The sequence below is a fragment of the Suillus subalutaceus genome, assembly GCF_016647625.1.
Source record: "Suillus subalutaceus strain FC151 chromosome Unknown DFJ58scaffold_51, whole genome shotgun sequence".
In the NCBI taxonomy this organism is placed as follows: domain Eukaryota; kingdom Fungi; phylum Basidiomycota; class Agaricomycetes; order Boletales; family Suillaceae; genus Suillus; species Suillus subalutaceus.
The window spans coordinates 222925-249769 of NW_024540300.1; the positions used below are offsets into that span (position 1 = coordinate 222925).

General features: G+C 48.4%; 12 protein-coding genes and 2 non-coding genes across 14 annotated transcripts; 6 read left to right on the forward strand and 8 right to left on the reverse strand.

Annotated features, from left to right (window-relative positions):
• The first annotated feature begins 180 nt into the window (after positions 1–180).
• Positions 181–2056, forward strand: DFJ58DRAFT_376876 (uncharacterized protein). The gene is made up of 7 exons (XM_041380104.1): positions 181–544; positions 597–608; positions 661–1070; positions 1121–1269; positions 1335–1546; positions 1614–1789; positions 1892–2056. Exons 1-7 carry the CDS (start codon positions 358–360, stop codon positions 2000–2002), a joined length of 1257 nt encoding a protein of 418 aa, XP_041244091.1. The 5' UTR covers positions 181–357; the 3' UTR covers positions 2003–2056.
• A 353-nt stretch (positions 2057–2409) lies between these two features.
• Positions 2410–2502, reverse strand: DFJ58DRAFT_t93. Its single transcript has one exon. It is a non-coding gene; the product is annotated as a tRNA-Thr (tRNA).
• Positions 2503–2551: 49 nt separating this feature from the next.
• DFJ58DRAFT_376912 (uncharacterized protein) lies at positions 2552–4103 on the forward strand. The gene is made up of 8 exons (XM_041380105.1): positions 2552–2817; positions 2873–3039; positions 3094–3129; positions 3183–3256; positions 3308–3501; positions 3550–3693; positions 3745–3834; positions 3887–4103. Exons 1-8 carry the CDS (start codon positions 2680–2682, stop codon positions 3992–3994), a joined length of 951 nt encoding a protein of 316 aa, XP_041244092.1. The 5' UTR covers positions 2552–2679; the 3' UTR covers positions 3995–4103.
• DFJ58DRAFT_376928 (uncharacterized protein) lies at positions 3996–5435 on the reverse strand. Its single transcript, XM_041380106.1, has one exon. It carries the CDS (start codon positions 5292–5294, stop codon positions 4212–4214), a length of 1083 nt encoding a protein of 360 aa, XP_041244093.1. The 5' UTR covers positions 5295–5435; the 3' UTR covers positions 3996–4211.
• A 30-nt stretch (positions 5436–5465) lies between these two features.
• DFJ58DRAFT_703136 (uncharacterized protein) lies at positions 5466–6073 on the reverse strand (the record flags this gene model as incomplete). Its single annotated transcript, XM_041383649.1, has 2 exons — positions 5466–5688; positions 5776–6073. The coding sequence occupies 2 exons, from the start codon at positions 6071–6073 to the stop codon at positions 5486–5488; spliced, it is 501 nt and encodes a 166-aa protein (XP_041244094.1). The 3' UTR covers positions 5466–5485.
• A 97-nt stretch (positions 6074–6170) lies between these two features.
• DFJ58DRAFT_t92 lies at positions 6171–6242 on the forward strand. The gene has a single exon. It is a non-coding gene; the product is annotated as a tRNA-Met (tRNA).
• A 91-nt stretch (positions 6243–6333) lies between these two features.
• DFJ58DRAFT_913997 (uncharacterized protein) lies at positions 6334–7339 on the reverse strand. The gene is made up of 5 exons (XM_041395356.1): positions 7225–7339; positions 7065–7170; positions 6794–7009; positions 6637–6741; positions 6334–6586 (listed from the first exon to the last, which is right to left on the reverse strand). Exons 1-5 carry the CDS (start codon positions 7308–7310, stop codon positions 6494–6496), a joined length of 606 nt encoding a protein of 201 aa, XP_041244095.1. The 5' UTR covers positions 7311–7339; the 3' UTR covers positions 6334–6493.
• Positions 7340–7430: 91 nt separating this feature from the next.
• DFJ58DRAFT_660241 (uncharacterized protein) lies at positions 7431–10274 on the forward strand (the record flags this gene model as incomplete). The annotated part of the gene is made up of 15 exons (XM_041382139.1): positions 7431–7655; positions 7705–8037; positions 8085–8194; positions 8245–8393; positions 8445–8655; positions 8708–8739; positions 8794–9035; positions 9089–9287; positions 9338–9535; positions 9591–9635; positions 9684–9778; positions 9827–10039; positions 10093–10113; positions 10168–10182; positions 10233–10274. The coding sequence occupies 15 exons, from the start codon at positions 7431–7433 to the stop codon at positions 10272–10274; spliced, it is 2130 nt and encodes a 709-aa protein (XP_041244096.1).
• Positions 10252–11914, reverse strand: DFJ58DRAFT_376980 (putative methyltransferase-domain-containing protein). Its single transcript, XM_041380107.1, has 5 exons — positions 11302–11914; positions 11114–11246; positions 10969–11064; positions 10766–10916; positions 10252–10716 (listed from the first exon to the last, which is right to left on the reverse strand). Exons 1-5 carry the CDS (start codon positions 11803–11805, stop codon positions 10452–10454), a joined length of 1149 nt encoding a protein of 382 aa, XP_041244097.1. The 5' UTR covers positions 11806–11914; the 3' UTR covers positions 10252–10451.
• A 97-nt stretch (positions 11915–12011) lies between these two features.
• DFJ58DRAFT_660259 (uncharacterized protein) lies at positions 12012–13574 on the forward strand (the record flags this gene model as incomplete). Its single annotated transcript, XM_041382140.1, has 6 exons — positions 12012–12251; positions 12316–12480; positions 12530–12875; positions 12903–13004; positions 13054–13390; positions 13451–13574. 6 exons carry the CDS (start codon positions 12012–12014, stop codon positions 13572–13574), a joined length of 1314 nt encoding a protein of 437 aa, XP_041244098.1.
• Positions 13575–13708: 134 nt separating this feature from the next.
• Positions 13709–14262, reverse strand: DFJ58DRAFT_703145 (small heat shock protein; the record flags this gene model as incomplete). Its single annotated transcript, XM_041383650.1, has 3 exons — positions 13709–13807; positions 13857–14076; positions 14123–14262. The coding sequence occupies 3 exons, from the start codon at positions 14260–14262 to the stop codon at positions 13709–13711; spliced, it is 459 nt and encodes a 152-aa protein (XP_041244099.1).
• Positions 14263–18749: 4487 nt separating this feature from the next.
• Positions 18750–20902, reverse strand: DFJ58DRAFT_787750 (uncharacterized protein). The gene is made up of 5 exons (XM_041390120.1): positions 20715–20902; positions 20516–20662; positions 20408–20466; positions 19396–20353; positions 18750–19343 (listed from the first exon to the last, which is right to left on the reverse strand). Exons 1-5 carry the CDS (start codon positions 20863–20865, stop codon positions 18988–18990), a joined length of 1671 nt encoding a protein of 556 aa, XP_041244100.1. The 5' UTR covers positions 20866–20902; the 3' UTR covers positions 18750–18987.
• A 194-nt stretch (positions 20903–21096) lies between these two features.
• Positions 21097–23491, forward strand: DFJ58DRAFT_727829 (exocyst complex component Sec6-domain-containing protein; the record flags this gene model as incomplete). The annotated part of the gene is made up of 4 exons (XM_041385521.1): positions 21097–21387; positions 21420–21827; positions 21877–23368; positions 23424–23491. The coding sequence occupies 4 exons, from the start codon at positions 21097–21099 to the stop codon at positions 23489–23491; spliced, it is 2259 nt and encodes a 752-aa protein (XP_041244101.1).
• Positions 23424–26786, reverse strand: DFJ58DRAFT_882538 (uncharacterized protein; the record flags this gene model as incomplete). Its single annotated transcript, XM_041394573.1, has 20 exons — positions 23424–23749; positions 23807–23831; positions 23881–23964; positions 24014–24142; positions 24193–24259; positions 24314–24407; positions 24456–24493; positions 24542–24648; positions 24698–24833; positions 24883–25060; positions 25118–25269; positions 25318–25667; positions 25717–25834; positions 25884–25972; positions 26025–26220; positions 26275–26359; positions 26406–26437; positions 26492–26577; positions 26627–26657; positions 26761–26786. The coding sequence occupies 20 exons, from the start codon at positions 26784–26786 to the stop codon at positions 23625–23627; spliced, it is 2148 nt and encodes a 715-aa protein (XP_041244102.1). The 3' UTR covers positions 23424–23624.
• Between the last annotated feature and the right edge of the window lie 59 nt (positions 26787–26845).

Below are 26845 nucleotides of genomic sequence, written 5' to 3' on the forward strand. Positions count from 1 at the left end.
CTCGATGCACAATATATACACTGTCTGGTAGAAACCTGTGCGTGAGTGTCCAAGGCTGTTGTTCATTGTCTCGGATCAAATGTCGGTAATACTAACATTGACAGGCTCATCGATCCCAAGAAATTCGAGTTTCACAAGTGGCTTTGTCTTCCACGAGTCTGAGTTACACTTTTACACACGACAACATGTCATCCACTGATCTTCGCTGCCCGATCAAATCAGTCACACCGGGCCTTCATAATGCCATGCCTCAATGGTACATAATATGCAGGAGAAAATCATATAATCTTTCTCCTGGTAACGAGGTCCTTCTGTTCTTCTTGGTCGCACCTTCTTCTGCTGGCGTTGCTGGTGGTGATGAGACAGTTCAATATGTTCATTAAAAATGTGATGCAGGGCTTTCCGACCATCACTGGCATACGATGGTTCAACCTTTCTGTCCTTGTCATTACGCCAGCTCTTTCGCTATACGGCTTGCTTTATGTTCCCATCTTTCGGAAGACTATCGTTTGCACTACCCTCTATTACATTTATTCTATGCTTGGTAGGTGTTCTGCAATAGTTGCTTCTTCCGACTGCTGAATTTGCTCCACCAGGCATAACTGCTGGTGAGTGGTGGCGATAACCTTCATGGCATATCATCAGAACGTACCGCTCCAGGGTACCACCGGCTGTGGTCACACAGGTCATATAATGCTTCGTTCCCCTTGCAGGTGTTCCTCATCCTTGCAGGGGCGAGCGCAGTGCAAGGCTCGTGTTATTGGTGGGCACGCCGGCACCGTTCTCATCACAGGCATACCGACACGGACCTTGACCCGTACAACTCAGAACGAGGTCTCCTCTGGACGCACATCGGATGGATTATTTTCGAGTCAGACTTGAAACCCGGGCCAGCTGATATCTCTGACTTGTACAAGGACCCTCTCGTACAATGGCAACATCGATGGTACTTTGTCATCCTGACTATTTTCGGGTACTTGCTTCCAATGGTCATTCCCGGCTTGTTGTGGGGAGATTGGAAGGGTGGATTCTTTTTCGTTGGTGCATTTCGTATGACGGCGTGTCATCACGTGAGTTCCGTATTTTTCATCTTCTAAGACAAAACTTGACCTGAGACCAGTGCACTTTTTGTATCAACTCCATTGCCCACTATCTCGGAACTACGCCGTATGATGACAAGCATACTCCCCGCGACCATCTTTTGTCCGCTATTGTTACTATGGGAGAAGGGTACCATAACTTCCACCACCAATTTCCCATGGACTACAGGTAGTAGTTAACATCCATTGCGCTGTTCTCAACGTCATTTACACAACTCGTGGTCTTTTCACCAGGAATGCATTCCGATGGTATCAGTACGACCCTACCAAGTGGTTCATCAGTGTCTGTCACTATATCGGTCTTGCCTCTCATCTCCGCGTTTTCCCTAGCAACGAAATTGAAAAGGGCGCACTCACGATGAAAATCAAAGCTCTCAAGGACGTCCAGGACTCAATTGAATGGCCTGTACCTCCGCAAGAACTTCCTGTGGTTTCGTGGAAAACTTGTGAGTGACTCCATATTGGCACACGTTCAATTGTTGCTAATCAATTTGTATCGCGCCTTGCAAATAGTCCAGGATGAGTCTCAGTCTCGGACCCTTCTCCTCATCTCAGGTTTCATCCACGACGTGTCAATGTTCCTTGAAAACCACCCGGGAGGACCCGTTTTACTCACACGAAACTCTGGGAAAGACATGACGGCGTCTTTCTTTGGCGGTGTCTACGCTCACTCTCACGCAGCGCATAACGTGCGTACCACATGGCACTGCTTGTTTATCCAATGATGTTAATGACCGACTCTAATCCTTCCTTGCCCGCTGTCAACTTACTTCGCATGTTACGTCATGTAGCTCCTTGGCATGATGCGTGTGGGCATTCTAGCAGGTGGTGTGGAAGTGCCAGCAGAGCATGCCATCCCACCCAGTCAGCGACTGGTCATCCGCGCTAACACCTCCCATTAATAATACAGCTACTTGACACAAATGTCTCGAGTGTTATTGGTTTCGGGAATGTGTGGGTCGGCAACCATGCCTCCCGTGGCTAGAATTGGAGGCCGTGGCAGTGCACGCTCAAGAGTAGCTTGATATAACAATATTTAGTGACTTTGCAAGTGTTAAAATTCTTGTGGGCATCGTGTGGGGATGAACTTTTCCAAAAATTGTTCTTGAATATTCTTGAAACCTGTTGCATTCCAGTGCTTTGCGGATCAGTACTAGTACTTCAGTAACTAGATCATAGGTGTTTACCGACTCACTAGTCTCCAGACCCGATATACTTAAAACATGACAGTCAACATCTCACACTATGTAAGGCAAAATCTAGACAAGTTAGGAATTCGAAGGACAACGAAATGAGCAAAAAACATATTTGCCCACTGGCTGGATTGAACAACCGACCTCATCATCTCTCGAATCTCCTGATCCGTTACAAGTGACGCGCTCTACCACTGAGCTAAGCGGGCTTGTATATTCGTCACATGTAGTTATACATAACGCGTCATTCGTTAGTGACCACCTCAAAGTCGCTTGCACACAACCATGGCAGCAACCCCGCATTGAGGGTTTCGGATGGTTTAAATAGCTGTCGGTGGGACACCCGTTCCACGAGATTTCTTCTCAGAAGCAGCTTGATCGAAGCAATGGGCAATTTTCTATCTTGGGTCACCGACGCAGTGCCTCCAAAGGCCACTTTCTCCGTTGACCAAATTCCAGACCTGACAGGAAAAGTCATTATTGTGACTGGTGCCAACACAGGCATCGGGAAGGAGACTGCGAGGGTGAATTACTTTTCATGAACGAAGCTGAGGGCTTATGGTTGACGTGCGCTCCAAGGTTCTACTTGCACATGGCGCGAAAGTTTACATCGCGGCTCGCAACCAGGCCGCTTCGGAGGAAGCTATTCGTCAACTAAAGCAGGAGACTGGAAACGAAGCAATATTCCTGAAACTTGACCTTAGCGACCTGAAGGCAATCAAGGCGTCTGCTGAAGAGTTCCTGAGGTGAGAGGTGCGCCACTCAAGTATTTACCAGCTTCAATTTGAGCTATTCGACAGCAAAGAAACACAGCTCCATATCCTTCTAAATAATGCGTGAGATAACTTTCTTTTACCTCGACGAGATCCGTCGTACTGAACATCACGAGTGGTGTTATGGCACCCCCGATCGAGCTAGTGACTGCAGATGGCTATGACCTCCAATTTGGAACGAATGTCCTTGGTGAGAAACCTGACAATCAGATCGAGATGACCTGGGGCTGATACTTTTCAGGCCACTATTACTTCACAAAGCTCCTGCTCCCCATTCTAACCTCGACAGCTAAAGCTATTCCCGAAGGAAAAGTCCGCATTGTAAACCTCGCTTCCTGCGCCCATTTATTCGGAGGTCTCGATTTTAACACCTTCAAAGATGGCCCGGCTCGAAAGAAATGCTCAAGGGGCAGTCTTTACAACCAAAGCAAATTCGTAAAGCACTTCCGTTAGCGTTGCGGAATAAAGCTGAACATGGTATAGGGAAATGTCGTGTTAGCCCTTGAATTGGCAAAGCGATATGGAGGCCAGGGCATTATTTCAACGGCGCTGAATCCTGGCAATATCAATTCGGACCTGCCGCGTCACGTTACGGCTCAACTTCCAAGTGTTGCCAAGCGGATTATAGTAATTCATCGAGTCCCCGAGGAAATTTTTTAATGCTAATGAGCTTGCCAGATCAAGGTGCTACTGTATGATGTGTCGCAAGGCGCCCTTACGCAGTTATATGCTGCTACGTCCCCAGAAGCTGCTAGCTTAAATGGCAAGGTGAATCTCGGGATTGAACTTGTATGCTGTTGCAGTACTGAAAGGTATCTAGTATCTTGTGCCGTGGGCTCGCGTCAGACCGCCTAGGCAGGAAACCCAAGACCCTCAACTTGGCAAGGCGCTGTGGGATTGGCTGGACGAGCAAGTCAAAGATGTATGATTCGAAGATGAGCCCTGTTGGGCATATTTGAATTGTGAGTTTTGTAGTATCAATGGACATCATCCCGGTTTTCGTAGAGCCTCTTTATCTGCAACCGGTGAAAACGAGGATCAAGGAGCAACAAGGGAAGTGCAGATGTATGCGATTTTCAACCTTCTTCATCGGAGGAGGAACCTAGAGGGATGAAGCGCTTTGCACTGGAAGCAGTACGTCCAAGCTAGGAAGTACATGTTGAACCAATCGTCCGTGAACATGTACTGGCACTCACCATAGACATCTGCGCGCGTCGATCACGCAAACTCATTGGTGCGGACATGGAATCAAGCGTAGGTAACGACGGTACTGAAGGGCCAGGATTGGCGGATGTGGTGAATGCCTGATTCGACGTAGCGAATGTGACTTGACGCCGTGCCATCCCACCGGCAGCATGCTGAACCTGAGTTTTCAAAACGGACTGGGCTGGGGCAGGGGTCGGAGACGGAGACAAAGACGATAGCGGTGACGACGGAATGGAAATATAACATCTCAGGGGCGAGCGGATAACTTCTTCCAACTTGATAGCTTTCGAGATCGGTTGCGGAGGGATGGGCGGAACTGCTGATTCCGGCGTCTTCTTTGCATTTTGGTTGGCAGTTAACAGGACAAGGTTGTCAGGCTGCGGAGCCGTAGTAGAGACATTCGACCTGATTGGTATAGTGGTTGATGCTGGGGGAATCGCTTCGTGCGCTCGAGCTGATGGAAGTGGATATCCGCCCGACTGAGAGGAAGCATACATCCTTTGAATGTTCGTTGGAAAATTGGCTCCAGGACCGGAAGAAGACTCGGCAGCGGGCTTTCGAGATCGTGTCGTGGCGTGGTTGACTAGAGGAGGCAATATGTCAGCGAGAGGCGTCCTTGTGGTGTGTTTAGGCCTTGGAGCTGTAGTGTAGCCATTGCTGGTAACAGAGCTACGCGCGGGGGAAGTCAACCCGTCGGCAATTAGGGATTCGCGCAAATCCGGGGCGTGTTTTGCCGGAGAATTCTCCGTACGAGGTCTGAGCTGAGCTGAGGCAGTGGGTAATACGCTATTCAATCGCGGCTTCTTATGATGATCTATGCGAGGACTACCCGTCGCCGGGGCGACAGAGTGGGGCCGATCGGATTGTGAGCGCCCTGAATGTGCGTCGTCTTGATTTAAACAAGAATTGGTGCGCTTGCGAGTGGGACGATTCTCAGCAAGAGAGGACGAGACTGCTACTGATTCTGGAAAACTTCGTATGCTGTTAGGAGGAGCGGATAGATTCGATAAAGTAGACTTCATGCTGTCGATGTCGCGGTTCAGACTTGAGATACTGGACAAGACATTATCGGCTATAGAAGTTTTGACCTGATCCACATGCAAAGGGAAGGATTGTACAAGCGGAAGAAGTGGAAGTACCGCGGTTAGTATTGAATGTTGCTGGTCCTGTATGGCTCGCATGGCATGATTCTGGGATTGAATGAGCTGTGCAATCACGGCCTGTCAGTCGAGTGTACTAGAAACAAAGCGGGCTTAGTAGCAAAAACATGAAGTACCGTTTGAATCGCATCTATGCGCTTGTCTAGAGCTTGTATGCTGTTTTCCGCTGAAGATTGTGATTTCTGGATCAATTCGAGAGATGATGCTTGCGATGGTGCACCGATGCAAGCCTTCAACTCAATTTGCACTTTTTGCGCTAAAAGGAGTGATGAGAATATAAACCGTCTCGTTTATAGGCGTTTCAAATGGTTTGCGAAAGCATATAATCTAAACGCACACTCACAAGTATTCGAGATCTCGTCGAGCACGCGTTCACGTTCACTCTCTGATATTCGGTTAGAGTTTACCACTTCAGTCTTTGCGTCCTTGACGTTAACGAGCAAAGTGTCCACTCTCGTGGAGAACTTTTCGAGGGTTGCTTGCATGTCGTGAATGAGCATTCGCATGGAGGTGTTGGTCCTATCGACCGGTGCCATCGCAGGAATTATGGGTGTAGCAGCAACGTCACTGGACGCCGGAAGATCCTTCTGGAGAAGATATGCCCATAGTGCATTAGGTGCTGTCTTCCGCTCGGTGCTCATGGTGTTATGGAGAGAGTAGTGGAAGATAAGTACTATTGCAATTTGTCCCAAAAGGAACCAAGCATGTCAACATCTACGAGTTGACTGATCGATCGTCAGCAGCATGACGCAGTGGAAGCGTGCAGGGCTCATAACCCTGAGGTCACTGGATCGAAACCAGTTGCTGCTAAGTTTCATTATTTTTTTTTCATTCTAGCTCGACGCGCGAGGTCCCACTCCATATACTTTCTTTGCATAACTTGAGTAGAATGATTTTGCTTGTGGTCGCAGTCAATGATTAATGAGGAGCTTCCGAGATGCAAATCAATAGCGTACAATCCTCTTGCCATTTATCGATAGTTTGTACAGCGGTAATCATCAATCAAAAACGCGGACTGCTACCATCGCCCTAAACTCATATCATGGTGTGACGGCATCAATCTATGGTGGTTGTGCGAAACCAACGTTCTCCGCTGATTCAAGAGCCCATACACCTATTTCATCCTGCGGGAGCTGACTCCACTTTGCGTAAACCTAGCAATTGTTAGAATGCTCAAACAATCCCAATGAAAAAAATCACGCACATCATCAAGGATATCCAATAACTCCACTGTCTTAGCGTCTGCAGCACGCTGATTTTCGTCATTATCCTCACATCGGGCGTACAGAGCAGCATTCTCTTCCTCAAGCTGACATAGAATCAGAAAATCTTGTAAATAACAGCATTTGAGAGCTACTCACAGCCTGTAATTCTGCTCGTGCACGCTCTACTTCAGATTCCATCACCCGGACAGTACGTGCACGAACAGCAGCACGCGGCGCGAGGTTTTCCCTCCATACATCCTTGCCATGTATTTCTCCACGTTGTTTTCGAGCTCTCGCTTCAGAGACGACGGCATGGAGAATGTTAATACTATCTCTCACATTAAACTCCTTAAACAGATTCTCGCAACTTTGCTGAGAGGCCGTCTCAGCAATGGTGCATTCTGTGACACTTAAAAGCGAAACTCACGTGGATTTGATCTTCCATATGCCTTGAGACAGTGTTAAAGATACCCTCTGCACCATGTGGCTCTTCCTTGCACCAGAGCGTGAAGCATTCCTGGAAATCTTCGTATCTACGCGACCGTTAGTCCGAACCACGCGTAAATATTGGCAGCCTTGATACTCGCGTCCATTTGTGCGCTGAGCGCGATATGGCAAGCTGTAGTGCCGAGTGAAAATGGGTCCACCGTTTGCTGTCTGGTGCTGTCTTCATCGCGGCTTAGTCTAACGTGTTAATGCATTTGGCACGTGATCAATAATGCTGCGCAGGTTCCAGTGACCTGGCAGTGACTACAATACGTCGTGGAATTTTGGATGTGTATCACCGACATCTATGGACCGCAATGACGAAAATGATGGGCAGCCAGCGAGAATACCACAGCAGAGGAGTTCTGTTCCATCATTTCTGTTCCTAATATTTATGCTCTTCATACTCACGAATCACACTGGGGATGAATTTCTCGCTCGAAATCATTACCAGGATGCCCTTCAATCCCTCAACTACCAGCTGTCAAACTTCACTGCTTGGCTGAATGGGACAGAGTCTAACTTTACAATGGTACGTTCTCAGTTGCTTCCGGCTGCTGTTGAATGTTGAAGAATCGCAGCCAGACAGGAATGCCGCTGCCTCTCCTCTTGTAGGGTCATTCATGTCTTTTGGGTCTCATCTCAATTCGCAGTGGGCGTCTTATTTTTCGAATGTGACCGGATTTGCACACGGCGAGATCGACTTCTTCAATATCACCCCTCCCAGCCTTGAATCCGCAACCTATCCCTGGAGAACACATGCTGAGACGTTCATGGGCGACACTAACATGACAGATCTCGTCGGTCACTTCGGATCTTGGAATTGGACTGGCTCGGACAAGATTTCATGGAGTATAATGGATCGAGCTCCAATCAGCGTGAAAGGTGTTACCGAGAAGATCGCCATGGTTCACGTGAGTTGCTTTCATTACTTCATTTCATGAAAATTGAATCCCCACAGGGCAGAATTGATGTCCGTCACCCCGCCACTTCCGATGATATGAAGCTGGATTTTGAAGGCGTGCACTTCCTCGCAAATGGGTCAATATATGGCTTTGCTGAACCCACCGGGTGTGTCCTTAGCCATGACGTCCAGACGACAGAAACTGATGTTGTGTTAGTCGACATATTGACATCCGCTACATCCCCGCCTTTGTCCCAGAAGCTTTCCAGAATGACACTGCTCGAACAATAGAACCTGAATTGATGTCTAGAATTAACAAGGTGAAAGATATGATTGATGCGGGTGTTATCGACCAGGACTCGACCAGTATGCCAAAGCTACCTCCCGTGTCTGTCACACTTCTAACTGTGCTTGCAGATGGGGAATCGCAAGGGGGTTGTGCGTTCAGCGTTTACGCGCAAATTGCGCCATCCGAGATACCCGCAGAGGATATGGAGGACCTTGAAGACGAATTACAGAAACCAACGGGGAGATGGACAGTGAAACGTCCGCCTCTCAAGCTCAATGGTGTGCTTTTGAGTCGAGAATGCGGCATTTTATACAACTTGCATGACGCGGAAGGATTAAGGTATGGCTTCAATGTTTCCTGTTTAGATACGTAACTGAGTGTTTGTCTCAAGGTCTCAGTTATTCTTCCGGAAGGTTGCCACATGTTAGGATGTTCCGTCTTGACTCGGTCAGTTTATTAATTCGTGTTTTTTGACAGATGCTGGTATCTCAGCTTTTGTGTACTTGGTACAGTTACTACTGCTCTCTCGTCAAGTTGACCGAAGCCGTACTCCTGCTGGATTGTCTCGTGTGTCCGTATGGACGTTCCTTACACAATCCATTGTGGACTCCGTCTCATTTGCTGGACATATTACTTTTGCCATTATTGCTAATGGGCGTCCTTCCTTATCGCTTGTGGCTCCAGCATTCGTTGCCTGCGTGCTTTTTGCTTTTGAATCAGTCAGTGAGCCTTCACTACTCGATAGACTACGCAGACTGAATTGGCTTTTCAGCAACATGCCATTCTCATTAATCAGGTTCAAGCTCCAGAGGATGCGGTGGTGCCGCCCCCTCCCCGGCCAGTACAACAGGAATCATCACTGCCTTCTCAAGCTGTGCCCACACCGATAACAGCTCCTCCTCGATCTACTGGCCCGACATTCTCAAGTTTATTGTTCCGACACATTCGCTCTGATCCCCAAGCACGGATATGTAGGTATCCAGGTGTTCTGTTCTCATATCCACGTCTGACGTTTCCTCAGGGCTAGGAATGTTTTTCTTCCTAACATTCATCGTCCGAGTCATCGTGACTCCTTCGCTAGCGCTGGTATTTGTGGCGAGCATGTACTCCCTTTTCTGGCTGCCACAGATTATTCGATCGGTAAAGAAAGGCAGGAGCAGTGCACTTACTGCCGAATACTTGATTGGCACATCACTCTGCCGACTTTTCCATGCTCTTTGTGAGTACCAGTACATTTATTGTCAATTTAGCGTCCAACATATTTATATTTTCAGACTTCTTGACATGTCCAAAGAATGTGCTCGACGTCGAGCCCCGCCGTAGGTACAGAGTCGTGGATCAACCAGACTTGACTTATGCTTTACTAGGTTGGATATGGTATCTTGCGATATTCATCTTCTTACAAGTCGCCGTTATACTGCTTCAGCAGCGTTTTGGGCCGGCGTTCTTCCTTCCGAAACGAGTAGGTTGTGTTTTTCAGTCATACAGATATTTTTGCTGAGTATTGCAGTTTGCTCGTGCGCAAGTGCACGACTATCATCCAGCATTACCGCTTTCTGCCGCTGACCCAGAAGCACCTGACGAATCTCTTGGGGACTGTGCTATTTGCATGGAGGCTATTCATACCGAAGATGAGAAGCAGCTAGAGCATGTTACTGGTGGATTACTGCGAAATGTTGGAGCAAGGCGAAGTTACAGTCTGGCTCCTTGTCAACATCTATTTGTGAGTTCTTGATATCATTTATGTGCAAACGGCACGCTCATACTGTTGAGCAGCATACGGAGTGCCTGGAGAAGGTACGTTTTTTGCTCCCTGTCGGATTATAGACGCTAATTTCCTCCATCTACTAGTGGCTTGCTATCAAGGTAACCGTCTACATATACAAATGAGACTATATATTGATCGGTCTTTTTAGAATATTTGTCCCCACTGTCGTAGGCCCCTTCCGCCACTTTGACAGATCTGATATCCATCATCAACACTATCTCAGTACTACATACCTCGCATTTCTTGTATTGCATTTTTCTCTGTTAATTCTAGCCACCTGTACTTGTCCGCAAGAGTGTTTCATACCTCAGCTAGTCAACACGCCGCGGATCTGACTAATGTCGCTCCCGATTATGACATCGTATGCTCACTGTGTATTCACTAACACCGTCCCCACCCAAACCTCAACAGGTGTGCCCCCCGCTCCAGGAATTTGTGCCATCTCCTCAAAACGGATGCCGATTTTTTCTCCCATTTCCCAAAGAGTACGTTCTGCCACATCTCGCTCTTTGTAACCAAGAATGATCAGTGGAGGTTTTGCTGGTGTGACACCCATTGAAAACATGATAAGCCTGGAGAGTGTTCCGACGAGTGCAGGGAACGATGCAGTGTTATATGTAACATCTGCCATCCTAGATGAAAGCTCAAAACATTCACATATGCAGGTTGATACGCACTCACACAATCACATCGATGCCACTGACGAATGATGCCACCTGGGTGGATATGTCAGGTTCATCCCAGTCGAGAACAACGCCCTCGGGTGCGTTTCCAGGGTGGTAGAGAGATTGACTCGAACTAATATTGCTTTGTAATAGAGGCAAAGCAGAGGCTGTACCCCACAATTAGTGAATTTATTCGTTAAGCTGCCACATGCCGCTCACGCAAATCGGTGGTTAAGATTTTTCCTGACGTCACAGGAGAATTAGGCAAGCCTCGCAAAATGCCAAGAACGATGGCGACTATGCCTGTCCCTGCGCCTACTCAGGGTTCAGCGTTGCGAGGAATACTACCTTGCTGAGAGCTCACCGAGCTCGAGAACATTGCACTTTGAGGCGGAGAGTGCATCCTTCACCTTTGAAACCAGGGCAGTGTTGGCAACCATCCCAGAGTGAAGTTGTATTAACCAAGAGCTAAGGCCGATACCACTGTCCCATATTTTCTGTTGGAGCTTCATTTTAACTGTCTGCAGCGAGGTAAGCTGATGTCTGACTTGCCTTGTCAAGGTCAAAGGAGGTTTGCTCAACGATGTGAAATATCACGGGATGGTCTCTATTTGTCGCAGTTAACGTATATGATCTCTGAATTCGCTCTTGCTTTACAGCCTTGCTTGAGCGAGCGGAGAAAAATATAGGATCAGATATGACGGGGAACGGCCGGTGCCCCAGATTTTCATCGTTCAGGGAAAGTACCTGATCTTTTCGTGATGTTCCAGAGCTAAGGACAATGCGCCAGTATTCTCCACTGCGGACATTTCGAGGGGGTGGGACGGGTATTTCCTTGTACATCGTAGATGCCCTCCAGCTCGTGAGCTTCATGGGCTTTGTTATTACTGTGCTTGACGTGGGTGAATGCAAGAACCACGAATAGAATATATCTTGGACATCTGTGTAATACTCTGTCCGTAGATCATTGGCGATTTGAGGGGTGATGAGGATGGGTTCGCCAGATAAGGCGGCTTGGGTGGGAGGTGGCCGTAAGAATGAAATGTAATAGAACATATTTCTGTGACATAGGCCAGACGCTCGAGACGACTTGCCAAAATTTTGACGTGTTCACTGCTCAGGTACTAGACCTACATATAAAAGGCCATAGTACGGTAGGGAGCGAAAACAGAACATGATCATATGCATGACTCCAGCCGAGCGGACGCGTCGCCCGATTTGGCGAAGACATCTTCTGTCGGCAAACTCAACACGCAAGTAACATGTTTCGTACTACCGGCGACATCCTAAAGACGTCTCTTTATTTGCGGCCATGCATTCATCCTTCGAGTCGCTCTTTTGTCCACTCTTTGCCACGTAACTTTCCAAGAATAGGGCGGTTTGCTTCGGAGAAGCCATTCCAGAGCATACTGCCGACTTTTCGTAACCAAGTTGCCCTTTCAATTGGAGTAGAATCCTTCAGCTCTCGATTTCCGCGGCCGACAATACGGAATCAAGTGTTGGTTAGCAAATTTCATCCATCATCCATCTGTTCATGCTTTAGCTGGCTGGCTTATGGTTTCTTAGTTTTTTGTCGGTGGATCTTTACTCGCGTATTCGATAGCCGCAAGTCAAACCGAAATCGACACCGAGTACTGGTCAAAACAGCTCGTATCTGTCTCTCACAGATGGACTCTGCGACCCCCAACTACTGAGGAGATGAGAAAGGCTCAATACCTAGAGCTTGGCAAGGTGCGTTTCACTCTTTTCCGAAGTCCTCCATGAAACATTTTATCTTCAGTATCTGCAAACGCAAGTAAATCAAATCAAAGATACGCTGGCGGAATGGCCTCTTGCATTGCGCAACCTCATTCTCTCCGTCTACGTTCAAGCTGCACAGTCATACCTTGATGCCCCCGAGGGCAGAAGATTGTGCTGGTTGATTTGCGGCGTCAACACGGCCATATATCTCGTGTGGAAGATACCGCGACTCGCGCCGTTCATGACCCGATCTTTCACTCACCACCCGTTGTCAGGACGCTCATACACTCAGCTAACGAGCATGTTTAGTCATAAATCCTTCATCCACTTGTTGGCAAATTCAATGGCCCTAGCTAGCTTTGGTGCGCTAGTTAGCTTTTTAGAGGGTCATCCTAACTTCTTCCATTTATAAGGCTCGGCCGCCACGCACTATTTTACCCTGGAGCAACTAAAAGATGGTGAACATCAGCAAGAAGCCACTGCTAAGTGGCATTTCCTTGCTTTCTTTATCTCCGGTAGGACGTTGTGTCAGTCTCCGCTGTTTGGTTTATTCATCTCTCGAAGCTGGACTGTTCTCTGGTTTGGTCAGCCATGTTGCTGCTTGCAAAGTTCTCTTCCCTCGCCTTGTCAACCAGTACACCACTTCTGCAGTCATAAAGAACTCCCCAGCGGCAGCTGCAATATCTAGCACAGCTGTAAAGACTGCAACTACTGCTCCGCGGGAGATTTTACCATCTTTAGGCGCGTCTGGGGCCATTTACGCAGCTGTGACAGCTAGCGCATTAGCCTTCCCAGACGCCCAAGTCAGCCTCATTTTCCCTCCTTTCGTTTCGATACCGATTCAGGCGGGAGTTGGTGGTCTCGTCATACTTGACGTGATCGGCATCGTACGCGGCTGGAGGTGGGTACACGTACATACGTGCATGAGAACATCCCTAACATTGTTGGTAATGCCTTTCAGGATGTTTGATCATTATGCTCATCTTGGTGGTGCGGCGTTTGGTGCATTATATTACATGTATGGACCGCAGTGGTGGGCTTTCATGAGGGGCGGGTATCAACAACTCCACTCTCCCGCATCTTAGACGGTGACATGTCCTAGGATCATTCTTATAAACCACGCTCAGCCATTTTTGACACTCAACAACGCTTGATGATCACTATTGTACAATGGCAGGTAACAACGTTTCTTGGGGAACATTTTTTACGGCGTGATCACTTATGCAATAGTGATCTTCTTGGGCTCTTGATCCTTTCCAACTTTCGGGAAAGTGACCTTCAGGACTCCATTTTCCATCTTTGCCTGGACCTCCTCAGGCTGCGGGTGACGTGAGCTTCGACCCACGAAGGTAGTAAGCTGAACACACCTTTGTCCCCACAGGCAGTTGCAAGGTGCGAGAGAATTTTCCGTATGTGCGCTCACGCACAGCGTAATCTCCTTCTTGGCGCTGATCCTCCGCACCCGTTTCCCCTGAGATGGTGAGGCGGTTCTGCTGCACGTCAAGTTTGATATCTTCCGCCTTCATGCCAGGGAAATCAAAGAAAGCCGTGACTTCATTACTATCTTTGCTCTCAACCAAATCCATCCTAGTCAAAGTTAACGATGCAATGATGCCCCTTTTTATGCACATACTTTGGGCGGAATGTCCCGACGCGAGACCCGCTTTCGGTAGCTCGGCTGACATCAGAGGGACGGAACCGGGCACTGAAAGCGTCGTCGAAGAGGCGCTCGAACTCGGTGAATGGGTCGTAGTGGAAGTGAACAAGGGACATGATGATGAATATGTATGTGCTCGATTTAAGTGTGCAGTGATGGGCGTTCTGACGAAGGGGTTTTCCCTCCTGACGGCCCTTTATATTTCTCCAGAACCCCTATCATAGCTCCTTTCGCAGAAGAGTCATACTTTCCGTGTCGGGTTGGTCAATCGGCGGGCTTGCTTCGACCGGATATCCTGATAAGGCCGCCTGTCTGCAGAGTATCAAAATCCGAAGAGGAGCAAGCTCGATTTTGTCTGAGTTCAGGTGTTTTGAATTCAAATTGAAGATTGAAAAGGTAACGACTGATCGGCAGTCGATGACCTCACATCATCGGGCCCCCTTGATCTGTGAGCCGCCTGCTTAGATTGACATTTTCGCGGTCTTTGGGTGACAGGAGTGATTCGTCAGCAGCCTTAGGATTCAATAAGGACAAATACTTCGAAAAGCCGCGCTCTGTTACCACCCGTGACATGGGCTAAAAATGGTAGTCACAAGTTGAGGACTCCGTACACCTCTTAAGAGATTAATGCGATCGACAACCAGCTGTGGTTCCATAGCATAGCGCGGCTGTCCGGCTTTTTGTCCTGCAGTTACAGTGTCATATCGTGACGGCGCCAACGCCAGCCCCTGACTCGCTTATTTGTGGCATGTTTTGTGTCCATCGAATTAAACGCAAACTAGTCTTTTATTTCATTTTTGGTAAATGATTGCTAATCCCATGTGATTCAATCATCTGTCAATGCATGATTTTTTTCGACTCGTAGCCGGATGAGTCTATCTTGACCAGTCTTGCTAGACAAACAATCTTTTCCTTTTACCACGCCTTGAACATTCACTCATGGATGGATTTTTCAAGGCCCATCTTGAGTAGTCATAGCTAACCGTCTGGCACCAGAACAGATTAGAAATCTGCTCTCTTGTGGTGCGGATTCAAAACCTGTCGACATGGACAGTTCTTCGGAGGTTCGTCTACACTTGGCCAGCAAGCGTCCTGGCCCAAGTGGTTAACCCAACAGAATCAAAATCTGTTTCTCTTGTACTTCGCAGGTTCGAAACCTGCCTAACACCAGGGTTTTTTTCTATCGGAACACGCCTTGAAGATTCACTCATGGACAGTTCCTCGGAGGTGCATCTCAACTTCGTCCTCGCCAAAGTGGTTACCACAACGGAATCAAAATCCGTGTCTCTTGGACTACGCAGGTTCGAAACCTGCCGAACAACAGGGTTTTTTTTTTCTATCGGAACACGCCCGATTCCTCGGAGCAACTTCGCCCTGACTGAAGTGGTTACTGCAACATAATCAAAATCTGTCTTTTGGACTGACACTACCAATGCAGGTTCAAAACCTGCCAATGAGTGTTTTTTCCATCCGAACACGCTGATGAACAGTTCCTCAGAGGCTCATCTCAACTTCGCCCGGGCCCAAGTGGTTACTACAACGGAATCGAAATCTGTCTCTTGGACTGACACTACCAGTGCAGGTTCAAAACCTGCCAATGAGTTTTTTTTTATCCGAACACGCCTTGAAGATTCACTGATGGACAGTTCTTCAGAGGTTCATCTCAACTTCGCCTTGGGCCAAAGTGGTTACTAACACAGAATCGAAATCTGTCTCTTGGACTGTACCAGTGCAGGTTCAAAACCTGCTGACGACGTTTTTTCTCTCAGAACACGCCTTGAAGATTCACCCTCGCGGGTTCATTTCAACTTCGCCTGAGATGGTTACTACCACAGAATCGAAATCTGTTTGTGTCGGACTTGCGCAAGCTCGAAACCTGCCGCGGACAAGGTTTTTTTCTATCAACACACTTTGACATTCACTCATGGATGGAGTCCTCGGAGGCTCATCTTAACTGGTCTTAACCAAGTGGTTACCACAACAGAATCAAAATCTGTTTCTCTCGCAGTCGGTTCGAAACCTGCTGACAACATTTTTGCAGTGTATAGATCCTCAGAGCTCCGTCTTGACTAGGCCCAGTCATTGCGCCGAAACCTCCTTTTTATGTGATAGCTGTCCATGAAATAGAATTCACCTTCACGCCTCGTGCGGATCGTCTCAGAAACATAAGGTATATCCCTGAGATGTGTACGTGCCAACCTAGATTCTCGACGGACTACCCAAAACTGTCGGGATTCACCACCAAATGAAACATTGATGGAGCTGGAGGCCAGAAGAATGCACGCAAGCTAAGGACAGAGTGAGTCTGACGGTCAGGCAGATGGCAGATGTTGTAACCTCCCCAGCCTCGCTGAAGTCTCATCGATGAACACTCCTTCGGTCGTTGGCTCTTCCAACGCGACCGAGGATGATTCGGAAGCTGTAGGTGAGAGAATTGAAAGTGGCAGACCAAGCCATATCATTCTGATATGTGTAATTTGCGTGCGCTCCTGGTTTGTGTTGATGCGGGGCGGAACATATTTTCGATTGCCGCAGCAAGACCCGGGCCGACGGAAGGCAAGAAAGCCCCTCAAGAAAACAAGCATTAGTAAGGAAATTGGAACAGGGGCGAGACAACAGGATAACTGCAATTCAGTCTGGTCTGTCTCAGGGAGTTTGGCACGCGAGGAATTCGAGATAGCGCGCGCGCGTTTGCTCGACTGAGCAAAAGGCTCATGGAGAAGTTCAGCAGCAGAGTTGCGTCTCGGAGCCACCAAACGCTTATGTAAAAATGAAGAGCAAGTCACCACAATATTCGGTACATAGATGGTCACGCAGGAGGTCACGCACATACTTGTAGTAGTAGTGGCGATTATCAGCGCTCTGACCGTGTCACAGCGAGTGAGCGCGAGTCATCATAGGAAAATCGTCAATCAAATGATGGAGACTCGAAGTAGATCTACGGTATGGCCCGGGGTTGAACAATGTTCCAAAATTTGATGACTCGGATGACTCGGATGCACGAAGTCCTCTTACCTATTACGGACGCGTGACACTGACTAAGTCACTAAGGGAGCGCGTCTGGCTTTCCACAGAGCTCCTTTTGGGTACAAGACAGAGAAAAGAAAAGAGGGTACGCGGTGAGCGGTCTCCTACTACGGCACGGGGAGTAGCCACGTCTCAGGTCCAACTGTAAGTAGAACAGTGTCATTGATGACGCTAAGTAGGGCGGGCTGTAGTACTAGTAGATCATCGAAGATGATTTGCATTTGTGGTAACATGTGGTGGTACTTTAGGAGTGTAAGCACACTCCTAGAGTACCACCACGTGTTGCGGTCGCAAATCAACAGGACTTGCATTCTCAAGGTTGGTCCACAAAGTGGGTACTGCTCCCGAAGACGGCTCGATTAACGCCAAAAACGATTCAACTCCAGATGCCGACAGAGCAGCTGGCGGTAGCTGGCGTTGATTTCCTAAGTAAATAATATGATGAATGTTTCTACAATAAATTTGAAGTGAAGGTATGTACCATAGTTTCTGAGAAGATTTGGAAAGTCCAAACCAGGACCACGATCGTGATCCGAATCTCTTGGTTGTCGTCGTCAGTCGGCCCTGGGAGAGTACTAGCTGCAACAGAGACTGTGGTCAATCTTGCCCCAGAGTCTTCAATGCGCTGGCAAGGAATCCCGGTGCGTTGGGTGTCGAATCGGCAGAGGAATAAATTTCTGTAGGAAATTTACGACAACCTTGGTCCGCTCAAGTCAGTTGTCATAAATTTCCCAAAGTGTACCAAGTGCATTGGGTGCCGAATCGGAGAAGGGATGGCTTGCCACACTCCCCGTAGGGCGTTTTTGACTGTCGACTTGAGCGTACCAAGGGCCCGTCAGACATGGTCGAAGCTAGTTTGCGTCGTGATTCGTGAAGTAGTATAACACAGCGTTCGGGTTACTAGTGTACGTCAAGTGACAACTGACCGTTAGCACTTGTCTATTAAGTAGGCGTGATTCTAGAACTCACCTCGGTTGTGATGGAACAGACTGCGAATAGAAGACGAAGCAGGCTAAACTAAATACTACATCGCCTTCGTATGTTAGCGTTAAGGTGAAGCAAGAGAAAGAGATTGACGTGTCGGGGAAAGGGACAAGATCAATCTTCGAGAGAGATGACAGAGATAGAGATGTTATAGAGGGTAGCGAGAATGAATATCTGAAATGGCGGTGAATGAAAATTCTAAGAGAGAATAAACAAATTTTCGTGTGCTCAAGCGATGAGCTAGAGGATTTGGTTTTTGTGTGGGAAGGGCTAGTGTTGATGCCATTAACCGAGACATATTTTTTCTCCGTGTCTATGAAACTCGGGGCTCTGTGTCTGTGAAGCTCGGAGTACCCGAAGGCGCGTGCATCGAGGCAAAAATCTACACGGATCGGGAGGAGAAAGACAGCCCTTCGGAGCACTAACTGATTTAGTATCGGGAGCAGACGTTGGGTCTGAAGTAGAATGCAATACCAAACCAAAAAGCGCTGAAGTATGAAAATATTTGGGAGGTGGGCGGGTGAGCTAAAAGTGCCAAATGCAAGGCGTCGCACAAATGGGAAGGACGAAGAAGAAGAAAGAGAACACAAAACGCGAATCTTCGAAGTGGAGGACAATTTGAGTGCGCGCGCACGCCGCACAGACCAGTCCCATTCTCGTTGCGAAGAACGGGAATGCGAATCTCCACATGAACGCCCTTTTCGCGTGCGTCAACATTCGCAATGAATCAATAATGTGCTCAGAACTCGAGTGTCAATGAGAACACGAGGTGTGGGTCAACTCTAATTATCTGCAGAAAGAACGAGGCAAAGTTTGTTATGTAGACACGTTCAATGGCGTCCAAAAATTCTTTGGCTGGCGTTCTTAGTCAACTCCTGTATTCCTGCGCCAACCATCCCGCCGACCATTTTTGAGGTACTAGCGGCCCCCACTAGACTCTCGACGCTCTTGGCAAACAAGTCCCATCCACTTGCGTTTTGCAACCGAGAGCTCGCTCCAGCATTCATCATCAACGCGGCTTTCACTGAATCAAGCTCGTTAACCACTTCAAGCCCCACAGATCGGGCCCACACCACCGGTTGTGCTGTAGAAGAATAGACCTTGTGCATCTTGTCGATTGCTGACATCACCTTGTGGTTTTCAAAATAGCGTTCCCGCGCATAGGGAATCAGAGCTGTATACGAGCCTGAGGAGATGATTGAAGGGCACTCTTCTCGATGAGGAAAGGTGTGTCTCACCGATGTCTCCGCCATGCGTCAAAGCTTGTATGATGCACCTCGATAGAGCGTCGACGTCTCCCAGGCCCAGGTTTAGACCTTGTCCTGCTAGCGGATGGACGGTGTGTGCAGCATCTCCCACTAATACCGTGCGGCTTCCTGCACCCTCTCCAAGATAGGATTCAGCATGGTTGTAACGCAGCGGAAAACTTGCTACCGTGCCCTGCTGGATTGAAATCACGAGGGGAGGAAGCGCATCCGCATCGTCCGGGGGAATACCACCATCCGAAATCATTGACGTAGCGGATGCGTATGCAGAGTGGCTTGAAATGCCATCCGAGCGTTCCCTGAACGCGATTTCTTCCTTGATCTCCTCGCTGGAATGAGCGCCTTCGAGGAGTCGTCTGTAGATGTACTGCAAAGACGGCTCGGAAAGGCGGAAAGCGGCATTTATTAATTGCCCCAGAACTTCTGAAGATGATTTGTTCAGCGCTGCTGCCAGGTGAGGTTTGGTCGACCATACAAGCGAAGATGTGCAAGGGGAGAGCGGCAGGAATGCAATCGGACCCGTCGGGAGGAATCTTTGGTAAGCCGTATCGTTGGGTGCTTGGAATGGTCCTCGCGGCGCATGATTTAGCGTCGCGACGACAGCTTGCGTATCATATGACCATCCGTATGATGAGATCCCAGCGAACGACCTTACTGGGGAGTTGAACCCGTCGGCGCCGACTAGCAGTCTTGCGCGGAGGGTGGCGCCATTAGAAAGATGCACGAGGGGCCAGTCGTTGCGGTCACCTGCTTCTCGTTTTATAGATTCGACTTTGACACTTTGAATTACCTGGACACTCGGGGTATCCGAAAGCTTTCTTAGCAATGCGCGTTGGAGGTTCAAGTTTTCTGTCATTCGAGCCATTTCGCTCGACTCCGGCATTTCAGACGCGTCAAAGGTGATGCGAGCACCGGAAATTCCATCCCACACCTAATATGAGACAATTGAGCACTGAAGGTCGATGTCACCCTACAGAGACGGCACCTGCATCTGGTGAATAGGATTCGTGCGTGCATGTTCGATATAGTCCCAGACACCAATCCCTGAAAACAGTTAGCTATGACATTGAGCGCCTTTACAAGGTACACGCACTGTTCAAGAAATGTTGAGACGTGTTTGTGATGGAACTGACGCGGTTTGAGTACGCACTGGGCGGCATGCCCCAATCCTGTATTTTGGACAAGTCCCCCCCTTCTATTAGCGTAATCTTGAGTGAATTCTTGGCGGTAGGGTTCGAGGCTGCGCATAATGCTCGAATAAGAGTGAGACGTGGGCCAAAAAAACGACGCACCAAGGGCAGCTGCCAAAGCCAATCCTGCTGGCCCCCCTCCTACTATCACAATGTCATTATCTCTCGCATGTTCAGAACTGAAGGATCTGAGAAACAGCCTCCGTCGACATCCTAGACGCGCTGATGACCTTGACGTTGCAAAGAAGGCCATGAAATAAATTGTAAATTTATGAGATTGAATGTGTGACCTGTCCAAGAAAGCTTAACAAGCGCCTATTATGTACAATGTTACGCTCAGGCTACTCATAGACCTTAAGTCGTGTTGACATTCGTCACATTTCTGCGGTTACTTTCGCTTATTCCTCGATTCAATCGTTCACTCATAAGACTCATTTCCTGGTAACAGTGATATTTGAATATTGGAGGCCAGCCCGTAGCTCCCATGGCTGCCCCGCAGGTATCTGCTGCGCAAGCCATCGGCGAGTACCTCCAGTCTCCTGACGATCTCCTGAAAATCTCAGCATTCCGGAAGAAATTGGAGAAAGAGAAGGCCTCCATTGATGCCAGACTCAAAAGTGGTGTCAAGGAGCAGCTTGATGCAACTCGGGAAGGACTCACGAAATTGCTTGGGACGCGAAACAACGTTCAGGTCATAAAGGAGGAGATGCAGACTGTGGACAGGATGTGCTCTGACCCTCAAAATGTCGTGTCAACATTCGACCAGATCAGCAGGGTGCGTTATCTATTATTCACATATTCCGCCAGCTTGAGGTTGTACAGGTGTCGATGGTTCACAGGAATTTCGAACAGACGGAGGAGATGGTCAACAATCTACTGGAGATTAACTCGAAGCTCGACGTACTAGAGGAATTATTGGAAGCGGAGAGCAGAACCATCATTGGGCCCGCTCCTAATCTCCTTCCAATCCACTTTCACATCAACCGTCTGGAGGCATTCCGGAATCAGACCATGCATCAAGCAAAGAAAGCTTCTGCCAATTCGCGCCACAAACTTGCGCGTATGTTTGAGCGGTTAAACAAGCTCATTGAAGATTTCGAGGCATACATCATGGAGTTAGCCCGCAACGTGCTGCCACTTGTTCGTGCAGGATATCCGGAAGTTGTGGTAAAGCTCATAAAGATCGCGGAGCTTGAGGCACGGGAAGACGAAAAGGTATGACACACTACATCATTCACCCAGAACTAAATTGATATGGTGTAAGGCCATTGCTATTAGGCTCGTCAAAAAAGCTGCCAAGATGGACGCAGCATCTAAATTCAAGTCCATGCAGGCAAATGCCCGTATCATCAAGCACTACCGCTCTAAAGCTACCAAAGCCATATCTGACTCCATCAAGGCCAATTTTGATGACGCATATACGCGGCATCAGCACGACCCTGGCGCCTTTCTTGGTGGCCTTTCTTGGATATACCAAGACCTCATCCGGATCGAAAGCGACGTGGTGCCATGCTTTCCACCGAGCTACGAGATACATGCGTTCTATATCAAAGAGTACCATCGTACTCTAAATGCGACCCTTCAGCGCATCATTGAATCGGAGCCCGATGCGAGCATCATGCTCGACCTTCATGCCTGGATCAAGGAGTACAAGAAGAGCATGAAAGAGTTGAATATAGCTCCGGAGCTCCTTGATCCACCGCTGCTCGGCGGCGAGGAGCAGAACCTCATCGAGGACTACCTGAATTTGATTGTCAAGAAGCTCGATGAATGGTCTGCGAACCTAATGAAGACGGAGATTCAGGAGTTCACTACGCGCTCGGATCCACCCGAGGTGGACAGCGACGGACTCTATGGCACGCAGGGCGCGGTTATCCTGTTCCAGATGGTGAACCAACAGATCGACGCAGCGACAGAAAGTGGTCAAGGAGCTATCCTTGCTCGTGTGGTGGGTGAGGTGAATCGAGTAATGAGGAGCATACAGGATCAATGGACCAAAGTCGTTGAGGCAGAGCTGAAGAAGCAGACGGAGAAACCGGAGGAGGTCGTCGGGGGTCTGGCAGAGTATTGCATTGCACTTGCCAACGACCAAATCAAGTCCGCCGACAACACCGAGGCGCTTTTGGGACGACTCGAACCCCTTGTATCAGAGAAGTACCGAACGCCCATTAGTGAGAAGCTCAATGACGCCATTGATGGAAACTTGGATGTTGCGAAGAAATGCATTCAGACGTTTATTGATATTATCCTCAACGACTTGAAGCCCGCGACTAAGCAACTTTTCCAGCCAACTTGGTACGACGGTGTCATGGAACAGATCGTGCTTACGATGCGGGATTACATGGCCGATCAATCTTATATCAACCCATCGCTCCTCGAGCTTCTTGTCGAGTATCTGCTTGACGCCTTCTTGGTTACTTATCTTACTGCACTCGCCAACTGCCCGAAATTACGCATACCGGCAGCAACGGAGCGCATCAAAGAGGACATCAGTACTGTGTTCTCCTTCTTCAGCGGGTTCAAACCCGCCAAAGAGCTCGAACCATACTTCGAGGTGGTGGACCTGATTTTAGCGATGTTGGAAGCGTCTAAAAGCATGGTTTTCCTGTCATTTTGGGCCTTTGCGAAAGTGCACGGGCCATGTATACCGTTCGTGGAAGGACTGATGAAAGTTCGAGGAGATTTCGATCGTTCTGCTGTCAGCGAAGTAATGGATAGCATCAAGCGCAAAGTAAAAGATGATGGCCTAACTGATCGTAAGTCCTTCTGACAACTGTGCTAATCACAGCGATGCTTATTCTTCCGCTTCAGCTCCGGAACCGACGATCATGAAGAAGATAACGGTTCAAAGCACACTATCACGTTTCTTGCGGACATGATCTGACCCACATTATTATTTATTTCCTTTCGGTTTCGCTGTCCATCACACTGTACTGTACTCGCATGATATCCGCCATATTGGAATACAAAGTATTGTTTCATTGGGACCTGATCGATCGATCTCTATGCTAATCAGTCAGTCTTAGTCCTATCTGCAGCCGGGTTGGAGCGATCGGGCAGGATTGCAGCTACTTCATCTATTTTCTTAAACTGCCACGGGAACCTAGAGGGATAGAGGAAAGGACGGAGATCAAATCCTGTGCAACAATGTAAGTCCGTGCAACTTGTGATATTAAGTTTTGAGCACAACATACTGTTGTCATCTGGGCTGTAGGATTCCTACGACAAGGTCAGTATCATATCAGCTTGTGAAGACAAATATACCCACAGCATGGTATGACGGTGTCAGAGTTGTCATCTTATGACGGTTGCGCGCATATTCAAAGAAGAAATGCTTGACTTTCTCTGCGATCTAGAAGGCGCAATCAGCGGATTAAACTTAACCTTGAACGATGACATACCTGAACGGGAGACAGGAATGAGCCCCACTCGTGCACCAGCTTCGTGAACATGCCGTATGGTCCACATTTCTCCACTTTGCGGAAACGGCCAAAGACTGACAGTTCATCATACGTCATGCCCATGTCCGCCTATCGAGTGATCAGCACCATTGAGAGAACACTTTCGAGAGAATCTTCACCTCATCTGCTTGGACGTATGTCTCTGAAATTGGCTCTAGCTCGGCGGTCGGTATGGCGCTCAAAAAACTGCAGGACATCAGGAATGAGTGTCAATCCTAATATTGACCCAGCTGTACTAACTCGTTCAAGATGGGAATTTCAAACGCATCCCGAGCGTAGGCAATGAACTTCTTGAGGTCGGTTTTACTGATGCCGCCAATAGGATTGATATCAGCTGCCATTCATGTTAGTTCATCCAGCATTTCTTTCGAGACAGGCTGACCTGATGAACAATCGTATTTCGTCAGATACCCGCGGAGACTGAATCCTAAGTCAGTCGATTGTCATCACTTCGGTCAGTTAACATACCTTTCATCGACGTTCGCACTGCCAAGGACGAGGAGCGCACCCTGTCTGCCTCGCACCCAAGGAAGTAGCTGAGCGAAGAGATAAGCAAGGAGCATCCGCAACCGTGCCTGGCAGTAATCATCAGTGACCGTGTAGATCCCGATTCACGGCACTTGCCTGGATGTTCTGCAGCGCCAAATTCTCCGCGCCCGATCCACCATGGGCTCTGAACTGAGGTCGCATACCAGTAACGAACGCGAACAGGTTACGGACGGAGGTGACAAGAGTGTCCATGTTCAGGTCTACATGGTAGCTAGATTCATTTTCAGTCGAGCGTTTCCAGGAATGTAGTGTTCGCATACCTTCCAATCGCTTCTGAGAGGTCCTTGGCCCTCTTTCTCGTTTCTGGGCTAGAGTTCTCAGTGCCCATGTAACACGTGTGGAAGATCTTGTTGCAGAACTCGTGCGGATCCAAAGGAATATAAACCGAGTCTTCCGGCTCTCCGACCATTCGTCTTGCATCAGCAATGACTTGCTTGTCTGATTAAAGTGATCATGTTGGCCAAAACACCAAATCTAGCAGATGGATGACAGTACCTCCCTTGCGTGCAGCCTCAACCACGAGACGGCACATGGAATATACTATCACGGCTGTGGCACAGGAATCGATACCTCCGCTGAGAGGGACAAAGTATCCCTGTGTGCGGGAGCGCCTGAGGTAGTCCCAGAGCCAGCAAGCTGGACCAAGTCTGTGGAGAGCATCAACATCAGAATTTGCTCATGAGTAGCAGGCCTACGCTATCTCTTCCTCTGGAGTATGAAACCTTGCTCCAGAAAGTTTGGCCTGGATACCCAGGGTCATCGCCCCATCTGTATCGCCAAACTTTCCACTTGAAAGCGCAAACGGCACTTCAATCCGATGAAACACCTCAGAACTGGCAGCCTGGAGCCCGCGGCTACGGGATGTGCGATGTGAGCGCACGTCCTCGATGTCGATCGTAGCTGTGACGACTTCAACATCATTCAAGGAGAACTGAGAACCTTGGGCGACAATGTGGCCATTCATGGCGATCATGGCACAACCATCATAATACAGCCGATCGCCGTCGCAGCCTTGTTGGTTTGCATAAAGATAGACGCCACCAAGCTGGAAGGCGAGTTAGCTGGTAGAATCCATACTAGGGTATGTCTGTTACCTTGAGCGTCGCTTCCTTGATTAGCTCAACGCGGGTGTAAAGTTTTCGTAACTCATGGTGGCTCCCACTGGAATTAGTGAATATTTCGACGCCGTCGAGTCCCATTAAAATATGCGGACTTGAAGGAGAGTATGAATGGGCGTGCTCAGGTAAGATAAGACACATACCTTGCTGGCGTGAAGAGTTCTTCACAGAGCTCGACACCTATGCAGGTGTCCACCGTGCTTATAACACAGTCTCCAAAAGGTACTTTGACCTGGAAAGGAAGAGTTGCACATGACTGAGGTTGAAGGAAATCAATTACAAACCTGGTTCGTGACGGTTTGAATAATCCTTGGGAGGAAATGATCTTCCCATTGTCGATGCTTCATCCAAGGAGTAAAGTACCGCATTTCGCGGTAGTTGCCATCGTTGGCGAGCCACATCTTAGGGCGAATAAGCAGGACCTGCCTGTCGTGTACAATGACACGGCAGTTGTAAATCACATTCTTGTGTACCACGGGCCTATGATATTTTGAATGAAGTCTATAGAATAGGCAGATGATGGTTTCAACGTACATTCCAATATCACAGACAATTCCCATGGTATCGTCGCTGGACAAGATCTTGGCCAGTACCTCCCAGGAATGGAGGATGGTGTCCCCTGTGCTAGGTTATTAGGGATGCTACGTTTATATGTATGTTGGTACCTTCAAGGAAATGGTCGTAGCAGCCATATCCACTGTGTTGTGAAGGATCTTAATTACATGCGCTATCACGGTGGATGAATACTGACGGAATTTCCAGCTCTGGTCCGACTCTCAGGGTAGCACCGCGCTCCTTTGCGATCGCGATGCTCCGGATAATACGTTCATAGTTTCCCTAATACGTGTTTAATGATACGTGATGAAAGTATAACGAAGAACATTACCTGAAAATCTAATGCCCACTGGTTCAAAGAACTTTCTAGCGCTTTAGTAGATGCTAGTTGAAATCGAGATCGCTACAACGCACCATCTGTAAAGATATGGGTAAATATAAAGATACGGCAGACATGGTACTCACGTAGCCAACGTTATTAGGTGCCCCATGGATGGAGGTCTCTAGACTCTAGTTACAGAGCGTGCGCGTTCATATCGCGCTGGCCAGC

Bases quoted from the DNA above. Each gene is read 5' to 3' on its own strand.
- DFJ58DRAFT_787750 (XM_041390120.1), bottom strand. From the start codon at position 20,865: ATGGCCTTCTTTGCAACGTCAAGGTCATCAGCGCGTCTAGGATGTCGA. The intron at 20,467-20,515 runs GTGCGTGTACCT...AACTGTTTTCAG, and splicing joins GTCTCAACATTTCTTGAACA to GGATTGGTGTCTGGGACTAT. The intron at 20,354-20,407 runs GTGCCGTCTCTG...GTCTCATATTAG, and splicing joins ATCCTATTCACCAGATGCAG to GTGTGGGATGGAATTTCCGG.
- DFJ58DRAFT_376876 (XM_041380104.1), top strand. From the start codon at position 358: ATGAGACAGTTCAATATGTTCATTAAAAATGTGATGCAGGGCTTTCCG. The intron at 1,270-1,334 runs GTAGTAGTTAAC...TCTTTTCACCAG, and splicing joins CAATTTCCCATGGACTACAG to GAATGCATTCCGATGGTATC. The intron at 1,547-1,613 runs GTGAGTGACTCC...CCTTGCAAATAG, and splicing joins TGTGGTTTCGTGGAAAACTT to TCCAGGATGAGTCTCAGTCT.
- DFJ58DRAFT_913997 (XM_041395356.1), bottom strand. From the start codon at position 7,310: ATGAAGACAGCACCAGACAGCAAACGGTGGACCCATTTTCACTCGGCA. The intron at 7,010-7,064 runs GTGAGTTTCGCT...ACGGCCTCTCAG, and splicing joins ATATGGAAGATCAAATCCAC to CAAAGTTGCGAGAATCTGTT. The intron at 6,587-6,636 runs GTGCGTGATTTT...AACAATTGCTAG, and splicing joins TATTGGATATCCTTGATGAT to GTTTACGCAAAGTGGAGTCA.
- DFJ58DRAFT_376980 (XM_041380107.1), bottom strand. From the start codon at position 11,805: ATGTTCTATTACATTTCATTCTTACGGCCACCTCCCACCCAAGCCGCC. The intron at 11,247-11,301 runs GCAAGTCAGACA...AAGCTCCAACAG, and splicing joins CCTCCTTTGACCTTGACAAG to AAAATATGGGACAGTGGTAT. The intron at 11,065-11,113 runs GTGAGCTCTCAG...AACCCTGAGTAG, and splicing joins GTGCAATGTTCTCGAGCTCG to GCGCAGGGACAGGCATAGTC.
- DFJ58DRAFT_376912 (XM_041380105.1), top strand. From the start codon at position 2,680: ATGGGCAATTTTCTATCTTGGGTCACCGACGCAGTGCCTCCAAAGGCC. The intron at 2,818-2,872 runs GTGAATTACTTT...GTGCGCTCCAAG, and splicing joins TCGGGAAGGAGACTGCGAGG to GTTCTACTTGCACATGGCGC. The intron at 3,130-3,182 runs GTGAGATAACTT...GAACATCACGAG, and splicing joins CATATCCTTCTAAATAATGC to TGGTGTTATGGCACCCCCGA.
- DFJ58DRAFT_376928 (XM_041380106.1), bottom strand. From the start codon at position 5,294: ATGAAGTCTACTTTATCGAATCTATCCGCTCCTCCTAACAGCATACGA.